Source organism: Arvicanthis niloticus, chromosome 23 (genome assembly GCF_011762505.2).
Source record: "Arvicanthis niloticus isolate mArvNil1 chromosome 23, mArvNil1.pat.X, whole genome shotgun sequence".
NCBI classification, from domain to species: domain Eukaryota; kingdom Metazoa; phylum Chordata; class Mammalia; order Rodentia; family Muridae; genus Arvicanthis; species Arvicanthis niloticus.
The window spans coordinates 13233162-13252740 of record NC_133430.1 but is presented as its reverse complement, the minus strand read 5'-3'; the positions used below and the strand labels follow the sequence as shown (position 1 = coordinate 13252740).

The window sequence follows — 19579 nt, the reverse complement described above, 5'->3', positions numbered from 1 at the left end:
GTAAAGGGAAGGTGCATCCTAATTACCTCAGCACCTGAAGCCTGAGCTAGGCAGATGCCGTCTGTGAAGCCCAAGAAGGTTTTTATCCTCTGACGTGCTACCTCTTGCAGAGGTCCACACATTCATTATGGGGTTACAACCACCTGTAAATCCAGCTCCAGGGAGATCTGACAGCTCTGGGGACGGCTAGCCCCTGAAGTCACACAAATATACCCACACCCAACACACAGGCACACACACACACACACACACACAGACAGAATGGAATGAAAATGTTTAAAACTAGGCAAAAAACACTCCTACGTGGATTACAATGACTAAATGACTGCTGTTTTTTTGGACCCCCACAGCACTGAATGAAGAAGTCAGCCACTTTGAAAAGCGAAAGATGTTCATTTTGTTGTCGACAGTGATGACATGGGCGAGATCCAAACCCCTGGACCCTGTGAGTAGAACTCCAGTGAGCTGGGTATCCCTGCGCTCCTGATCCCCACCCCATCCTGTGAGTCTTCCTCCACAGTGAGCTGGGTATCTCTGAGTTCCTGAACCCCACCCCATCTCAAGCATTCCACAGGGTTTGTCAAACCTCTGCAAATCTGGGAGTCGCCACACAAGCCATGAATACACCAATCTCAGTTAAGCAAGAATAATTTATTGGACACACAGCATAACACATGGATGTCCAGGTCCAGAAGAAGAAAAAAAAAAAAAAAAAAACCACCTAATTGTGGCACCAGTCTGTCCTCAAGGCAAGCTTTTTATAGGAAAAACCAGTTTCAAAAGTTTGAAGGCAAGCAGTGGAGTGGTACACCATTTTGGTAACTAGACAGTATTGTGAGCTAACCTTTAAGCTGACTGGTCCTGAGTGAGGTGGTGAACAGGGAACTTTCTGAACATTGAGATAACAGGGTACAAGTGACTCAATCATAACATTTTGGCTTATGAATATTCTTCAGTGTTGGTAACTATGAACTTAATATCACCTTGTGAGTAACATGGAATCTGAATACAAAATGGCTGCAGTTATGTTAAAAAAGGAGCAGACTTCACCCGTTTAAATCTAGGGGAGTTTATTATTTTACACACCACCAAAGCTTGGTGAGGTTTGTGTGTGTGTTGTTTTGTTGCTTTGCTTTCTGAGACAGCATCTCATGTAGTCCAGGCTATATGGCCAGGGATGGCTTTAACTTCAGATCCTTCCATCTCTATACCCAAAGAGCTGGAGTTACAAGCACTCATGACCATATTTAGATTTTATGATATGCTAAGGATCAACTCCAGGCCTTTGTGGATGCTAGACACACATTCTGCCACTGAGCTATGACCAGTCATGACCACCAAAAAGTTTAAATTGCCTCCTGACAGACAGTGCTACTACCTAACGATGCTTTGGTCAAGGCCTGACCATGTATGTGATAAGGATGCAAGAAGGTTATCTCCTTGGTTACTTTTTCATTGCTGTGACATCATCTGACAAAAGCAGGTGGAGAAAGATTTGTTTGGTGGTTGTTTGTTTATTTGTTTGTTTTTGAGCTAGGGTCTCACTATGTAACCTAGCTGGCCTGGAACTCACTTTGTAGACCAATCCTACCCGAAACTCACAGAGATCTGTCTGCCCCTGCTTCCCTAGTGCTGGGATTAAGGATGTGTGTCTCCACAGGATGGATAGGTTTATCTTGTCTCACTGAAGGGATTTGGGTCACCTTAGAGAAGGTGGGGCCGAGGGAGAGGTGGCCGGTCACAGCAAGCCTGCCTGCCTTCAGGAAGCAGCGATAAGAATTATGTTCAGCTCTTCTTTTTTTTACTCCTCTCATTCCATTCAGTCAGGGACTTCAGTCTGGTGGCTCCTCTCTCCTCAGGTAGTTCTCAGACAAGCTCACCCAGCAGGCTGGGTCTCTCCTAGACGACTCCAAATGTGGACGAGCTGACAGTGAAGATGACCCTTATAGTTAGTTATGAAGGAGCTAAAGTTCTTACTGCCTGATGACAGTGCAAAGTCCCAGCGCGGTGCTTTCCCCAAGTGTCTGTGTGACACAGGCGGATATAAGCCCGCGGTGAGCACAGTACGCATGCGCCCATCGGTCACAGCCGCTACTTGGTGATCAAAGGTCCACCTTCTTCCAGCGCTGTGGCTTCTCCGTTATCATTTGCTGCTGCTCCAGAGCTGTATGGCCCTGTGACAGCCTCTCACTCAGTAGAGAACCACGTTAGCATCTTTTCAAGACTCATCAGATGGTACCATTAGTCTAAAGTGATGAGGACCTTATAGAGTTCAACACAGACATACACACAACACACACGCACACACACACACACACGCACACGCACATGCACACATGCACACATACACACACGCACGCAAGTACGCCCCAGGGAAAAAACACCAACTCAATCCGAATTATAGTTAGTTAAGTTTATTAATACTGCTAGTGGGATGGTGATCTCTGAACCAAATAAGAGACTGCCATGCGAAGTAGGCTGAGGGAAGGACTTTTAAAGACCAAACCCATAAGAAGACCTTGAGTATCTGCGCAAGCAAGTCAGGAGCCACTGTGCACTGCCAAGATTAGTATGTCAAGGTAACCCCGAAACAGTTCTTGAATGTCTGCCTAAGCAGGTCACAGAGGCAAAAAAAGAAACAAGAAGCAGTCATACTGTAACAAAGCAGATGATATGGCTGTTTATATGAGAGAGTGGGGGTGTCACTCTTTCAGGGTTGCTTGGGAATGTACCTTCTGGGGACTTGAAGCCAAGACAAATGATTATTAGGGACCGAGATGGATGACTAGTCTAAAAAGGAGTTTCCTTAGCCGTTGCAACAATGCAAATGGTGGGGGGGGGGGGGGGTCTCACACACACCAGCGTTGACAATGCTTCTCAGTTCTCCACAGCCGTAAGTTATTGATTACAAGATACATTTTCCTAGCCATCTCCAGCCATGTTGAATTCAAGACTCTGGGCATTACGCAGCAGGGACCTACACTTACTGAACCATCTTGCTAGCCCCCGTTTGTTTTTAAAGTCTAGAATTCTGTGGGCGAGCAAAGAACGCAGAGATGATGCCAACCCAGCCAAACTGTCAGAACAAGGATGACTGACAGGTTCTAGTTGTCACAAATAAAAACTAGCTAGCCACGATCTCACACAAGTTCCAGGCTGATGGAACACAGTAAGTGACTTGAAAGGTCATCTGCAGGCTTGCCATCGCAGTGGCCCACAATGAGGCAGCCAGACCACCCCAGTACAGGAAGAGTTTGGCCCCAGCCTGGGCAGCATAGACCTTTGCAGAATGAATAAATCAGTAAAACAGAGTTAAAACATAGGAAGAAAGTCCAGTTAAGAGAGTCACCATATTGCATTTAAAAAATAAATAAGCCTTTGATCCCAGCACTCAGGAGGCAGAGGCAGGCAGACCTCTGAGTTCTAGAACACCCTGGTCTACAGAGCAAGTTCCAAGACAGCCAGGGATACACAGAGAGAAACCCTGTCTTGAAAAACCAAAAATAATTATAATCATCATCATCATCATAATAAAAATAGATAAACAAGAGTGAAGCCACACTGAGTGAGCTCAGTAGTTGCCGAATATGTTCACAAACCGGCAGAATTTTCTGAAATGCCCACACCTTTTAATACATAACAAGGAAAGGGTACAGTGCCAGGTGGAGAGGAGCTGGTCACTCAGCATCTATCAGAAAAGGAAATGATCACTTCCCTCAGTGGCAAGGAGCTAGCCCTGCCCACCCCCACCCTCCCAGCCCTGCCCACCCCCACCCTCCCAGCCCTCCCAGCCCCGCCAGTCAAAGTCAGACTTAAAGCAAACCAGCTCTGGACACACTCTGGAGTCAGGAGGGAGAGGGTTATTTCAAGCCTAAGAATTCTGGGCTAACCTACGCAACACAGTGAGACCTTGTCTTCGCTTCGGGGGTCTTTGTTGTCATTTGTCTCGTTTTGTGTTTTAATGTAAAACACACCTCATGTGCTGTTGTTGATGTGATGAAATTTAAGCACTCGCCGGGCAGTGGTGGCGCACGCCTTTAATCCCAGCACTTGGGAGGCAGAGGCAGAGGCAGGCAGATTTCTGAGTTCAAGGCCAGCCTGGTCTACAGAGTGAGTTCCAGGACAGCCAGGGCTACACAGAGAAACCCTGTCTCGAAAAAAAAAAAACCAAAAACCAAAAAAAAAAAAAAAAAAAAAAAAAAAAAAGAAAAGAAATTTAAGCACTCAAGAAGAATAGCCTGAAAATTCACAGCTCGGAACCAGGAACCTAAAGGCACAAACAGAATTGAAGTCCCGATTGGTTTTCAGTTACAGGCTTCCATGCAGTTGAGTAGACAGAGACCAGTCCCCTTTCTTTAGTGGAAACTTGTGGCCAGGGTACCTTGCAGTTCACCTCGTAAAATGTGAACCATTTCTGCTGCAGACACAGGGACTGCAGTGCGGTAAGCCTAGAAGACTCATAGTGGGCAGACTGGTCATGTTAGCCAGGGCTGTGGAGCTCCAAGGCTCCATCCTTCCTGTGCCCATAGATGGCATCCGCAGCGGGCAGCAGCCACCCAGCACTTTTCCTATTCTGTTTTCCTAGGCAGCTGAACCTTGGGCTAGAAAGATGGATGCGTCTAGATCATTCTCTTCCCAGACTCGGTGTGAGTTTAATTGCTTCGGTTAACTAGTAAAAGTGTGTACAAGAGTGGTCAGCTCAGCTTAAACTTCCGATAAGTAGTGACTACGTTTTAGCACAAATATTCTTTCAGGGCACACAAGGTAAATGCGTATTCATTTGTTTATCTTAATTGTCCCACTTATTTCTTCTTGATCTGGCAACCCTGCTATGGGTTTTGGACACACGGATGTAAAAGAACAGCCAATTGTGTGATATGTAATTTGCCCAGGATATGCCTCTTTTGCAAAATGGAGTAGTTACAGTTTCTCTCACAAACTAATTTTCTGTCTTTCTGCTAAGAGAATCCCCCGTACTGGGGTTGCCCCAGCGCCACTCCCACCCACCCATCCATCCACCCACCCACCCATCAATCAGTTTATCAGCCAAAGCTCTTAATTCATCATCAGTACCACCAGTCCATGTAGTAATCGTATCCATGGCAACTTTCTAGCCCCAGGCTCAGCTGTCAGCTTCCCTAACTCTGTAAATCGCTGACTGGCTGTTGCGGGCTGTGGATTCCATCTAGGGGTGGGATTGTCTTCTCTGCCAATCAAAGCATTAAAGGAGACGGAAAGAAAATTCAAGAGTCCCAACAGAGCCATCATATGACACCTGGGAAATGGAGCTCCCTGGTGGGGCTCATTAGTAGAAGAATTTCTGAGTGGACACAAGCAGAGAGGACAGCGTATTAGTTTAAAAGAAAAACCCTAGGGCAGGCGAACGGTAAGCCTCAGGCTGCCAGGAAGGGAGGAGAAGCCAGGCAGCTGGAGCTGAGGCAGCATGGGGGGCAACTGCCTGGCGGCGAGTGAAGAGCAGTCTTAGAGACTCTGTACAGAAGCGGAAGTGTCGATCGGGGAGCTTGGGGAGCATCCCTAGGTTCTGGCCAGTATCCAAAGGACGATAAGATAAGGAAATAGCACGAAGATCCATCTGAACTTCAGCGTGGCTGGGGCCCTGGTGACGGCACTGGAGGCCCGGAACTCTGGAAAGGAAAAGCACGATATCTCAAGGTGAACACACCTTCCCAGGTGTGCTGGTTAGTCATATGTCAACTGGACACACAAACTAAAGTAATCTGAAAAGAGGAAGCCTCAGATGAGAAGATGGCACCGTAAGATCCATCTGTAGGGCTTTATTTTTATTTATTTTATTATTTATTTATTTATTTATTTATTTATTTATTTATTTATTTATTTTTGGTTTTTCGAGACAGGGTTTCTCTGTGCAGCCCTGGCTGTCCTGGAACTCACTCTGTAGACCAGGCTGGCCTCGAACTCAGAAATCCGCCTACCTCTGCCTTCCAAGTGTTGGGATTAAAGGTGTGCGCCACCGCTGCCCGATTGTACGGCATTTTCTTAAATTGTGATTGATGGGCAAGGGCCCAGTTCATCATGGATGGGCCAATGGTCCTGGGTTCTATAAGAAAACAGGCTGTGCAAGCCCTCCATGGTCTCTGCATTGGGTTTCTGCCCTGTTTGAGTTCCTGTCCTGATTTCCTTCAAAAAATGAGATGCAATATGGAAGTATAAGCCAAATAAACCCTTTCTCCCCAACTTGCTTCTTTTTTTTTTTTTTTATCATCGTTTTTTTTCTGTTCCAGCAATAGAAACCATAAGACCCGGTGGGGAAGAGAATCTATCGCCACCTAGTGGTGGATCCCAGTCTTTGCCTTCTCCCTTCCTACCTATCTGTGACAACCTTGTTAAAATGTAATTCAGATTATGCTACAGGCCTTCTTAAAGGGCATCAGTCCTGGCTGGGGCACAGCTCAGTGGGTAAAGGTGCTCGTAGAGGTTTCCCACTTTGAATCCCCAGAACCCCACTAGAGTCAATGACATAGTATGAGTGGCTGTCATCTCAGAGCTCCTGTGTAGACAAGGATGTCCCTGGAGGCTTGAGGGCCAGCCAGCTCAAATGCTCGCTAACCAAAGAGACCCTTTCTCAAAGGAGGTGGACAGTGAGGACTGAAACCCAGGGTTGTCTTTTAGCCTGCACATACAGGCCCTGGCACCCACATGTCCACATTCACATGAATATTTGCACACCAACCACCTGTCAGGACCATCTACACGCCTCAGTGTGGCCCACAGCCCTAAGCATCTGCCTTCTTCGTCTTCTTCCAGTTTCCCACCATGGCTCCAGTCATGTGGAACAGGACCTTACATAGCCCCAAATGGCTCAAATTCACTCTGCACCCCAGGGTGGCTCTGGATCACTGACCCTCCTGTGCTCTGATACTCTGATCCCTGATCCTCTCCTGTGCTGAGATTTCCACATCTGGCGCTTTTCTTCCATTTTATAATTTATCCTAAATCCGGGGCCAGCTGAACAGACTGTGACAGGATCTCGTCTCCTTGACTACAGCCTATACTTTTCCCACAGAATCCATTTTTAAAGTCAAGAGCATGTTCTTGGCTGTGCTGGGAGCTGTCTGTGAGAACCTCTCCTCTTTTTTTTTTCTTTTTTAAAGATGTATTTATTTTATTTATATGAGTACACTGTAGCTGTCTTCAGACACACCAGAAGAGGGCGCCAGATCTCATTACAGATGGTTGTGAGCCACCATGTGGTTGCTGGGAATTGAACTCAGGACCTCTGGAAGAACAGTCAGTGCTCTTAACCACTGAGCCATCTCTCCAGCCCAAGAATCTCTCTTCTTAACTGAGCAAGTTTGTAGATATGATATACTGGCATAAATACTGTCATTTGTGGGCTGGGGAGATGTCTCGGCTGTTAAAGTGTTTGGACAGCAGAAGATACCCACACATATACACCTGCCAACACACACACACACACTCACACGCAGCACAAAGAAGGGGAAAACCACTCTGCCACACCCTTCTTGCATTGTTAGTTTTATTTATCTGTTTGTTTATTTTTATTTTTTCCAGATAAGGTTTCTCTGTGTAGCCCTGGCTGTCCTGGAACTCACTCTGTAGACTAGGCTAGCCTTGAACTCAGAGATCCACCAGCCTGACCAAGCCAGCTCAGTCAGTCAACAGGTTCTCTGGGGCAGGAGTGAGGATTCAAAGGAAAAAAGACTATTAGACAACACTGTAGTATGACCCCAGCCTATTCTGGGGCTGAGATGGGTTTATTTTTTCTCAGTCTGCTTTATACCATTTTAATTACATGCAAGTAATAAGGTCAGTTCTAGGTTACAGTAACAAGCAAAGCAATAAACAAAGTCCCTTGATCTACGTTTCTAGGGGCTTATCAGGATGACCAAGATATCTGAACCTACTTCCCTGTCCTAGCCCAAAGTCAAATTCTTGCCTGAAGCCTACTTCCAAGTCCTGGCCCCATGTCAAATTCCTGCCAAGTGGCCCCAAAAGCTCTCCACACCAGCCTCTACCTCCTAAGTGCTGGGAGTGTGTCACCATGCCTGATACTTTTTTTTTAAGTTCCTGAATGCCCTTGACCATGGGTAAATTACACCCTCTATTGTTCAGACAATGTATTGGGTTTTTTTCCCCCCATGGCTTGAGATCAGGTCTCACTATATAGCCCTTTACTGGCCTGGAACTCAGATCTGCCTACCTCTGCCTCCTGAGTCCCAAGAGGAGGCACTTCCTGCCCATGTCTGGTAATAATCCACTGGTCTTGAATTAGTGCCTTTTTCAGTTTACAGTCACAGTGTTATACACAAGTTTCAGGGACCCCAAAGACCACCGAGGAGCCAATTCAGATGCACACACATAAGGGTCTTTATTACAAGCTCAGGAGCGAGGGCTCTCATCACCACCATCACCACCACCACCATCATCACCACCATCACCACCACCACCATCATCATCACCACCATCATCATCACCATCACCACCATCACCATCACCATTACCATCATCATCATCACCATCACCATCATCATCACCATCTCAGCCGGTCAGAAGTGAGAGCCTCAAGTCTAGGGGTACCGGGTATTTTCTGTGGTTACAGCAAGCTTGGGGAATTTCCATACTGATCAGCAAGTTAATATTTTAAAAACTGCATTTCTAGAGTAATCTGCAGGAACAGACATGGGTACAAAACCACCTGACAAATAGGATGCCTAGGCTATCTGATTTCTGCAGGATGCCTTAGGTTGTCTATATGTATCTTGACCCTGCTGTTGTAGCCTGTCTGGCTATTGCTAAGGGCCAGGGAGTGGGGGTGGGGGGAGGGGGTGTTTTCACAGGATGCTTACTCAAATAGACTTTGTGCACTCTCAAAACCAGAGTGGGTTAGGCTTTACAGCCGCACAGTTTAGAGGTTTCAGATTCTCTGGTTACTGCAGTCGCAGAAGGAAAAGTTCTAGGGCTTCCAGGAACCAGATCTGTAAACATAAATTCAAAGCAGGTGGTTTTATGTTTATTAGTTAAAAAAAAATGGGCGTGGTGCTCCACGCCTGTGATCCCAGGACTGAGGAGGTGGAGGCGGTAAACCTGAAAATTGCAAGGAGAAAGGCCAAATCCATGATCGTCCAATCAAAGCAAGCTTTATTAAATACTGGACAGGTTCATACCTGGGACTCCCAGAGAATGGTGCTGAATCATGTTAGTCAGATGCTCATAAAGGCTAAGCCCACAGGCTATAGTCCTTCCCGCCACCATCCAGTCAGCGGCAAGCATGCATCCTGCCCATTGCGAGATCAAGTGCATCCTGTGCAGTTTCTCGGCAACCAACCTTGTTTACTGAAGTGAAATCACCGTGACTTGATATTTTACATGACCAGCAGTCCTCAGCATTCCAGGATGTTACCTTTCCTTGGGCAAGCCTTTTTTGTTGTTGTTGTTTTCTGGTTTTTGTTTTTGTTTTTTTTATTGTTGTTGTTGTTTTGTTGTTTTTCCGAGACGGGGTTTCTCTGTGTAGCCCTGGCTGTCCTGGAACTCACTCTGTAGACCAGGCTGGCCTCCAACTCAGAAATCCACCTGGGCAAGCCTTTTACGGAGGCAGGATGACCTACAAGCTCAGGGTCAACTCTTTCAGTACTTATCAAATGCAAGGCCAGCCTGAGCAACCTGATACCCTATGTCAAAACTGGAAACAAACACACAAAAGGCTTCCATTTTGTTAGGACACACAGAGCTTCAGTTTGGCCTTGTGGTTTACACCAGCAGTCTTTCTAACATTCAATATGAATTTGGTTTTTTTGTTTTTTTTTTTTTTGTTTTTGAGACAGGGTTTCTCTGTGTAGCCCTGGCTGTCCTGGAACTCACTCTGTAGACCAGGCTGGCCTCGAACTCAAATCCGCCTGCCTCTGCCTCCCAAGTGCTGGGATTAAAGGCGTGCGCCACCACCGCCCAGCTCAATATGAATTTGTAACTGTAACCAATAGAAAGATGGGTTTCTTTGTAATACCCCTAAGCTCTCGATCATATCTGCTACCCAGAGCCTGTTGCCACGCCCATGACTCCCTTTGGTGGCTGCAGCCCAACCTGAACAATCAAGGACGCTTCGGGTTTTGCTCTCATTTGTTTTGAGGTCACATCAAAGTGTCACCCCAAAGCACAACCCAGACATGATGAGCAAATCCTACCCCACATAACCCTGGAAGCCCTGGAGTTTTGGGTTTTCTGTTTGTTTGTTTGTTTGTTTGTTTAAGAGTATAATTTTTGTTTCAGTTGTAACATAGTGACTGCATGTGTCCATGGAGTAAGTTTGATGAGTTATGCAGGGTCCTTGTGATGTGTTAAGTCCATCACTGGGAATATCTGTTACTTCCCTATGTGTGGGCCCTTGGAGGTCCTCTGACCTAGGTATTTGGAGATTCAGACTTCATTCTTGGGAGCCGGGTAGTGTTGAATTTCCACGGAGCTGGAAGGAACGCCTCCTGGAGCAGTGGGGCCTCCCTTGGCTCTGGGGCACTAGCTTTGCACCTGTGTCTCCCTTAGGACGATAACGAGGTTCCCTTCACAGAAGAAGATTACCGAAGAAGGAAACATCACCCCAACTTCCTGGACCACATCAACGCCGAAAAAATAGTTCTGAAATTTGGAAAAAATGTAAGTCTGGACACATAGAGTGTTGTGGAGTGGGAAGGGTTCTTTGTGAGGTGGTGTACCCGGGCTACTCTCTCCTCTGCATACTTAGCCCTGATCCCTTTTCAGAGTGTTTTTGCGTGGCTAGGGCACATTACTACAACGGTGCAAACATCGTGGTTTATTTCCCTGTACATTCCCACAGGTGTGAGTTTTGGCTCAAGGGTATATTCTATCCCTAGTGAAGACCCCCAAATTAGGGAGACCCTCACTCAAGTCTCGAAATCTCGGCCACCCAAGACACCATACCTGGATGCAAATGGCAGAGGCTTTATTAGGGAAATTGGCTGGCGGTCAAACCACAAGCTCTCTTGCAAGAGCAAGGTTTGGCCAAGAGTGATGGGTAAGGGATCTTTTAAAGAGCAAAACCACAAACCAGGAGAGTGGGGAGGGGGTGAGGGGTTGCCAAGGATACATAACATAATAGCGAAACATTCCAGAGAAACCCACCCTAAAAAGTTAATGGCCATGGAAATTACTCAGTACAATCATTTTCTCAAAAATGTGGTTTCACCATGTCACTGCCCTACTCTGTCATTTACCAACTATTTATCAACTATTTTTCACTAGCTCCAGCTGTAAAGCCACAGCCCTGTCATTGTCATTGTGTTTTTACTACCTGAATGACTTTCATTCTTTACAGCCAGTTCTGGAACTGGTCTGGCTTGTTTCAGAGAAAAGTTTTCATGTCTCTAAAAGAACTTAAAAAGCATCTATATATGGATATATTCTATAAAATGATTTTTATAATTTTTCATTCTTCACTAGGAAGCTCCTGCCCCAGGTTATGATCCAGCCCATTGACCTGAAAGCCCTATGTTAGGCCCTCAGCTAGACTCAGGCTCTCCTCCAGCCAGAGATCTGGGCAAATAACTCAGTAGAGATGGGAAGGAAGGTTCCTAGAATCTCTGTCAGTACTTTTCTTCAAATAGCTCTGAAAACTGCAATGTACCTCATACAGACAAAGAGACATTCCAGCCATAATGGGGTTTGCCTATAATCCCAGCACTCAGAGGTGGGTGAGTTCCGGGACAGCCTGATCTACATAATGAATTCCATGACAGCCTGGGCTACCTAGAGAGACTTTGTTTTGAAAACAAACAATAAAGAGACACAGTGTCCTGAGCCTGCCTAAGCTTGTCTGACTATGACTGTGGCAGTAACTCATTGCCTGTGTAGTCCTTGTCCCCATTTCACAGCTGCGCAGGACCATAGAAGTGGGGTAGGGGACAGTCATTCAAAACAAGATCTGTCAGTCACCAAACACTGGGGAGGAGGTGACATTTTTTTTCTTGATTCCAACTCCATCATGCAATAAGATTTATCTTGACACAGCTAATTGTTAAGACACAGCTGAAGCGTGGTGGTGCATGCCTTTAATCCCAGCACTTGGGAGGCAGAGGCAGGAGGATTTCTGAGTTCAAGGCCAGCCTGGTCTATAGAGTGAGTTCCAGGACAGCCAGGACTACACAGAGAAACCCTGTCTTGAAAAACAAAAACAAAAACAAAAACAAAAAAAAAACACACACACAAAAAAAAAAAGACACAGCTGTAAGCTGAATCCAGCGGTACACACCTGTTACCTAATGTTCAGGGCCAGCCTGGGCTACACAGCAAGATGCTTTCTGAACAAAACTACAGCATGCTTTCTGAACAAAACTACAGCAACAAAGTCAGGGCCTGCAGGTGCTCACCTGTGCTCGCAGCTTTCTGGGGAGACTGAGGCAGGAAGACCACAAGTTCAAGGCCCGTCTGGTCTACAAGAAGGAGTTCTAGACCAGTTTGGCAACTTAGCAAGTTCAGTTTAGGATAGGGACTGATATGGTAGGGTGGGGCTGGAGAGATGGCTCAGTGGTTACGAGCACACACCCAAGTTCCGTTTGTGGTTAAGAGCATGGACCTGTGTTTAGAGTGTAGCAGCCACTGGAGGCCCCAGATCCAGGGCGTCTGATGCCTCTAGCATCTTAAGGCACCTGGACGCATATGCACCAGCCCCGCACAATTAAAAATAAATCCTTTAGCCAGGCAGTCATGGTGCATACCTTTAATATCAGGAGGCAGAAGCAGACAGATCTCTGACTTCTAACCTGGTCTACAGAGTTCCAGGACAGCCAGGGCTACACAAAGAAACCCTGTCTCAAAAACACCAAAATACGTATATAAATAAAACTTGTTTAAGAAGGGGGAAAATCTAGGTCTGGGATAGACTCAATGACAGAGGCTTCCTTGCATGGCAAGGACCCGGGTTCAGTCCCCAACACCTACCATTAAAGAAAAGCTAACATTGCAGCAAAATTTGTCATTTGGCATGTATGATAATTTTATCTTTTACTAAAATGGATTTTCCAGTGGCCCGTAATGAGTAAATAGTAACTGAGAAGCAAATCCGGGCTCGCTGAGCTGCCTGCCCGGGAAGGTGCTGAATATCTCTCCTGTGGTGCTCCATGTTGACTCTCGGACTCGAGTGTGTCCTCTTTAGAACTCTGTGAGGCAGGCGGCTGCTGCTGCCTTCATCCCAGCACAAACCCAAGGTTCCATTGAATTAAAAAATAAATAAATAGGCAGCAGATCAAGTGATGGCAGCTTCGAAGTGCCACCTTGTGGTTTCATAAGATATGACAACAAATTTCAAACTAGAACCTGTGGTCTTGAATGCATAGTGAGCATGAACTAGTTACAGAAACAACAGATTGTGGGGGTGTTGGACATGCCTGCAATTCCAGCACCCAGGAAGGTGAGGCAGGATGACAGTGCATTCAAAGCCAGTCTAAGATACACAGTGAGACTCATGACTCAAAGAACAAACAAGCCCAGGGTTGTGCACACTTTTAATCCCAGCACTTAGGAGGCAGAGGCAAGTGGATTTGAGTTTGAGACCAGCATGGTCTACAGAGCCAGTTCCAGGACAGCCAGGAATACATAGTGGGAGTCAGTCTCAAAACAACAACAACAACACCCCACCAGAAGGGGAGAGAATTCGACATTTGTAGGTCCACTTTGGGGCAAGCAGGATGCTGGGGAGTGGGCCAACACCTTAAACATGCTTTACCAATGAGACTTATCCCAGACTACAAAATAAAAGGAACATACAGGCTTATTTAAACCTCTTCCGGCTCCATATTTTGCTATTTTGTTATAATTAACACCCTGCCCAGCACTCAGATGTCTCACTCACTAAATGAAAATGTATCATCACACAGAAACTAAGTATCTGCCAGTCCAACAGAGGGGCCACAGTGTCTTCTTTGTTTAATAGATATTTATTTTTAAAACAATGCCCTTATTATAGAAATACACTAACTCATCCTTAACTCTAAATAATAAAAAAATTCACTGGAAAATCTCTCTTTTTAATGTTTAGTTTATGTCCACGAGTGTTTTTGCCTGCCTGTCTGTATATGTACTGTGTGTGTGTGTGTGTGTGTGTGTGTGTGTGTGTGTGTGTGTGTAGTGAGTTCCCAAGTGTGTAGAGGTATGGGTGGTTGAGAGATGTCAGGCAGGTTCTGGGCAAGAGCAACAAGTGCTCTTACAACTGAGCCATCTCTCCAACCCCATAAAATCAATGTTTTGTTTTCCTATTTGAAACTGTGTCTCAGGAGGTAGCCATGACCGTCCTGGAACTCAATATATACTCCAGGCTGGCCTTGAACTGAGAGCTCTGCCTGCCTGTGCTACTGATTCCTAAGATTAAAGGTGTTTGCCAGTGTGCTTGGCCCCAAATCTATTTTTCAAAGACAGAATTTTGCTATGTAGGCCAATCTGTCTTGAATTTCTTTTAACCTTTTAAATTCTTAGATTACATGTATGTGCCACCAGGCCAGACCTTTAAAAAAAAATCTATCCTTTTTTTCTGTTTAATCAGTTGTCTTAGTCAGGGTTTCTATTTCTGTACAAAACATCATGACCAAGAAGCAAGTTGGGGAGGAAAGAGTTTATTCAGCTTACACTTCCACATTGCTGTTCATCACCAAAGGAAGTCAGGACTGGAACTCAAGCAGGTCAGGAAGCAGGAGCTGATGCAGAGGCCATGGAGGGATGTTACTTACTGGCTTGCTCAGCCTGCTTTCTTATAGAACCCAAGACACCAGCCTAGGGATGGCACCACCCACAATGGGCCCTCCCTCCTTGATCACTAATTGAGAAAATGCCTTACAGCTGGATCTCATGGAGACATTTCCTCAAGGGAGGCTCCTTTCTCTGTGAGAACTCCAGCTTGTGTCAAGCTGCCACACAAAACCAGCCAATACATCAGTGTTCTACTGCTGTGAACAGACACCATGACCACAGCAACCCTTACAAAAGAAAACATTTAATTGGGGCTGGCTTACAGTTTCAGAGGTTCAGTCCATTATCATCACTGGGGGAAGCATGGCAGCATCCAGGCAGGCACGGCCCTAAAGAAGGAGCTGAGAGTTCTATGTCCAGATCCCCAGGCAGCAGGGAGGAGCAAGACATTGGACCTGGCATGAGCTTTTCAAACCTCAAAGCCCACTTCTAGTGACACACTTTCTCCAACAAGGTCACATGTCGCAATCCTTTCAGATAGTGCCACTCCTAACAAGCCTAGGGGAACAATCCTTTTTCATTCAAAGTACTACCTTCCTCTTCCCCTCTTTTTCCTCTTCTTCCTCTTCCTCCTCCTCTTCTTCCTCCCTGTCTCCCTTTCCCTCCCTCCCTCCCTTCCTTCTCCCTAGTGATCAGTCTCCAACCTAGAACCTCAAATGTGCTACCGAAGTGCTTTGTTCTTCACCCAGCCTCTGTGTGTGTTTGCTTGCTTGCTTGTTTGTAATCCCTTATGAGACAGGGTTTACTGTGTAGCCCTGGCTGTCCAGGAGGTCCCTCTGTGGACCAGGCTGGCCTCAAGCTCAGAGATCCACCTGCCTCTGCCTCCCAAATGCTATGATTAAAGGTTAGCATTACCACACCACTGCACAGCTAGTCGTGGATGAATACATTTTTTTTTTTAAAGCTCAGTTAATTTTTCAGTCTAACTTGCCCAGATCCATTTGAGAATTAGACCCAAGAAATATGTCCTAGATTGGTTTTGTTGTCACAGGTAAAGAGAACCTCTCTGAAAGAACCGTCTCAGTGGGATTGGCCTGAGGACGTGTCAATGCAGGCAGAGGGCGGGTTCTACCATGGGTAGTGATATTCCTGGGCAGATGTGTCTGGGCCATATAAGTGCAATGGGAGCCTAAGAGCGAGCCGATCAGCCGCCTTCCTCCATGGTTGTTCCTGCTTCATTTCTTCCTCAACTTCCCTCCACTGGGACAGGAAAGTGTAAATCAGTTAACCCTCTCCTCCCCAAAGCTCACCCCTTATGTGTATTGGTTTAAGTTTTATCACGGCAAGGAGAAGCAAACAAACACAGAAACAACTTCACGACAGCCCAAAAGGAGAATTTCTGATGTCCTCAGAATTGTCCTATTGTCTACGTTTCAGGAGACTGAACTCATGAAAGACGCCTGGGCCTGTGAGTCATGCTCGGTCAGCTATGGTTACCTGTGTATTCCCTGTGTGCACTGTCTGGACTCAGTCAGCTTACATCATCCCCCCCCCTCCTCCCGTTTTTCTTCATTCATTTTTTTGTGTTGTTTTTTTTTGTTTTTTGTGTTTTTTTTTTTTTTTTTTTTTTTTTTTTTTTTTTTTTTGACACAGGATCTTACCCTGCAATCCAGGGTGGCCTGGAACTTTCTAAGCAGATCTTAAAATGTGGCAATCCCCTGCCCCAGCCCCTCCTAAGTAAGTTCTGGGACTGCAATCATAAGCCACCAAGTCCAGGCAATGTCAACTTCAACAACTACTAACTACTATTATTGTTATTTCTTTTTCTTCTTCTTCTTCTTCTTCTTCTTCTTCTTCTTCTTCTTCTTCTCTCTTCTTCTTCTTCTCTCTTCTCTTTCTTTCTTCCTCTTCTTCCTCCTCCTCCTTTTCTTCCTCCTCTTCTTCTCTCTTCTTCCCCTTCCCTCCTTCCCTCAAGTGTGTGCAAGTGTGTGCACATAAGCACATACACACACTCATACACACACTCATACACACACACACAACACACACACACACTCAAGAATCTCTCTCAAGTGAGAATAAATCCCCATGTGATTAAGCAGACTTTAGCAGTTCTGCTCTAGGCTGGGCAGGCTGGGCACACAGGCAGGCTGTGAATGAAAGCTTCAGTGGGGTCAGGGGAACCAGGCCTGATGCCTGAGCCCTCGTGCCCAGCATGCTTGCAGACCTGAGGTCCATCTCAAGCTCTGGAAAGCAGTGTTAGGGAATGGAAAGAAACCTAGACGTCACGTCACTACATCTTTTGTATTCGGACCTCGTGTCAGCAATCCAGAAATAAAAATAAAAACAAAACAAAAACAACAAAAAAACTGTGCCAACCACATTCATTGCACAAAGCTCTGTGTTTTTTCAGTGTCTTGCTGAGACACCCAGGCTGGTCTGTCCACTTCATGGGCCCAAGTAATCCTCCAAGCTTAGCCTCCAGAGCAGCTTCACCAGGCGCATACCACTTGCAGCCCAGCCTGGTCACCACTAAGTATCATCAAGGCCACAGTGACTTTTTCTCTGGGAAAGTAAAGCATATGTCAATCAAAACCCTCGTATTGAGACCTGGTCTGGGGCCATGGCCTAGTTGGTAGAGTGCTTGCCCAACATGCACAAAGCCCTTGGTTTGATCCTCAGTGCCACATAAACTAGGGTTGGTGTCACAAGATGTAATCCCAGCACTCAACAAGTAGAGGTCATCCTCAGCTACATAATGAGTGCAAGGCTAGCCTGGGCTACGTGAAACACTGTCTCAAACCAAACCAAACAAAACCCCCACCAGGTCCTGAGCCTCACAGTCATGTGAGCACTGTGACAGGTGAATGAAGATCCTTCTAGAAGGACCTGTTTTCATAGCTTCCCTTCCCCTCGGGGCCAACATGGAGTTCATGGGTGTTTTCACAAGGAACAGTTCTAACTTAATTTAGTTCTTTGTTCCCATTGAATTTTGGGGGGTTTTTTTGGGGGGAGGGAGGGGTTTGTTTTGTTTTGTTTTCAAGACAGGGTTTCTCTGTGTAGTCCTGGCTGTCCTGGAACTCACTCTGTAGACCAGGCTGGCCTTGAACTCAGAAATCTGCCTGCCTCTGCCTCTGCCTCCCAAGTGGTGGGATTAAAGGCGTGCGCCACCACTGCCCGGCTCCCATTGAATTTCAGTGACGGCTGGAAACATTTCTGAATTGCATGCAGTTTGCAGTTTTTTCTTCCACAATAAGGGACCCTGTCTCAGCCCTAAGCAGTTCCGGAGGAGTCCAGAAGAGACAGCAGAGCCTGCATCAGTATCCGTTTAACCTACTGAGTCTGCGTCAATATGACTAATGCTATACCAATTCTCTCTCTCTCTCTGCATTTTATCCATTTTAGGCCAAAAAGTTTGCAACTTATGTAGTCGCCTCAGGACTTCAGTATGGAGCAGAAGGCGGCATCTTACACACCTTTTTTAAGGTCCAACCTTTCCAAGGCTAAGTGAACTCTTTTTTCTTAATTATTAATTTTCTTAATTCTTAATTCTTAATTTAATTCCACTTTCAAGTTAGGTTACAAAGTAGCAGCTTCTTCACCCCATATCCCTGCCTTCACCCTCACTCAGGACCTGAGACTGTGAGGATTCTTTGTTGGCATTTATTGGATTTATTATCATTATTATTATTATTATTATTATTTACATGTGTGTATATAATGTGTGTGCTGGGGCCAGCACATGCCTCAGCTCCAGTACAGGGCTCAGAGGACAGCTTTGTGGAGTTCCTGTATGGAAAGTGTCTACCTGCTGAGCCGTCCTGTGAGCCCACTGTGTGCATTCTCAAAGAGTGTTTTACAGCCAGGGGTGGTGCCATATACCTACTGTGATATGGCAAAGGCAGGACTGAGACTTTGAAGTCAGCCTAGATGATAATGTAAAACCCTGTCTCAGGGAAAGAGAAGGAAAGAAAGAGAAAGGAGAGGAAAGGGGAGGGGAGGAGAAGGGAGGAGAGGCTTGGGTTTAGTCCTCAGTATGGGGTGGAAAGAAAGAACTAGTTCCCATGACCATCCTCTGACTTGCACACTTGTACAAACTCCCACTCCCTCACAGAGTAAGAATTTTAAATTTAAGGAGAAAGTTCATAAACAGATCTGGCTGCCTTTTCACAAATATGCTTTAATAAAAGGTAAAAATGTAAAAAAAAAAAAAAAAAGAAAGAAAGAAAGAAAGTAAAGTGGAGGAGGAGATTAAGACTGGATCTCTGGTAAGATCTGGAGCAGTTAGGATAAGGAGTCAGTCAACACGAGGACTGGGCATGAGGAAGGCATCTAAGCCGCGGGCCCCACTACGTCACCCGGAGAGTCCACACGGAGAAGGGAGGAGGATGGAGACTGAGGTCTTCAGACCTCACAAGATTTGGAGGATACAGAGAAGTGGGAGGGAGACCCAGGAGGGACAAAGAGAAATGAAAGCGTCTACCGTCTGAAAAAAAAAAAAAAGTTTCCTGTAGGGACTGGTGAGATGGCTCAGTGGTTAAGAGGACCAACTGCTCTTCCAGAGGTCCTGAGTTCAATTCCCAGGAACCACTTGGTGGCTCACGACCATCTGTAATGAGATCTGATGCCCTCTTTTGGTGTGTCTGAAGACAGCTACAGTGAACAGTGAACACTAAATACACTAAATACATTAAATAAATAAATAAATCTCTAAAAAAAAGTTTCCTGTAGGGTCAAATCCTGCAGATCATTAAGATAAGATTTAATAGTTGACAACTAAATTTTTATGGGGCTGACTGGATGAAAGTCTGAGAGAGGGGGATCCAAGAGGGACAGCCAGAGGCCAGGGGCAGTGGCGCTTCTGGAGCCCTCTGACTGACCTGATGTGGGT

At 45.9% G+C, this 19579-nt stretch overlaps 1 protein-coding gene across 2 annotated transcripts in view; it reads left to right on the top strand.

Annotated features, from left to right (window-relative positions):
• The window catches only part of Ak7 (adenylate kinase 7), a 70074-nt gene that overhangs the window by 11466 nt on the left and 39029 nt on the right, over positions 1-19579 (top strand). The window contains exons 4-6 of one of the 2 annotated variants that reach the window (XM_076921256.1): positions 351-445; positions 10537-10647; positions 18094-18174. In XM_076921256.1, the coding sequence (XP_076777371.1) occupies positions 351-445; positions 10537-10647; positions 18094-18174 (287 nt within the window). The remainder of the gene's footprint in view (positions 1-350; positions 446-10536; positions 10648-18093; positions 18175-19579) is intronic. The other variant, XM_076921257.1, reaches the window with a different exon arrangement.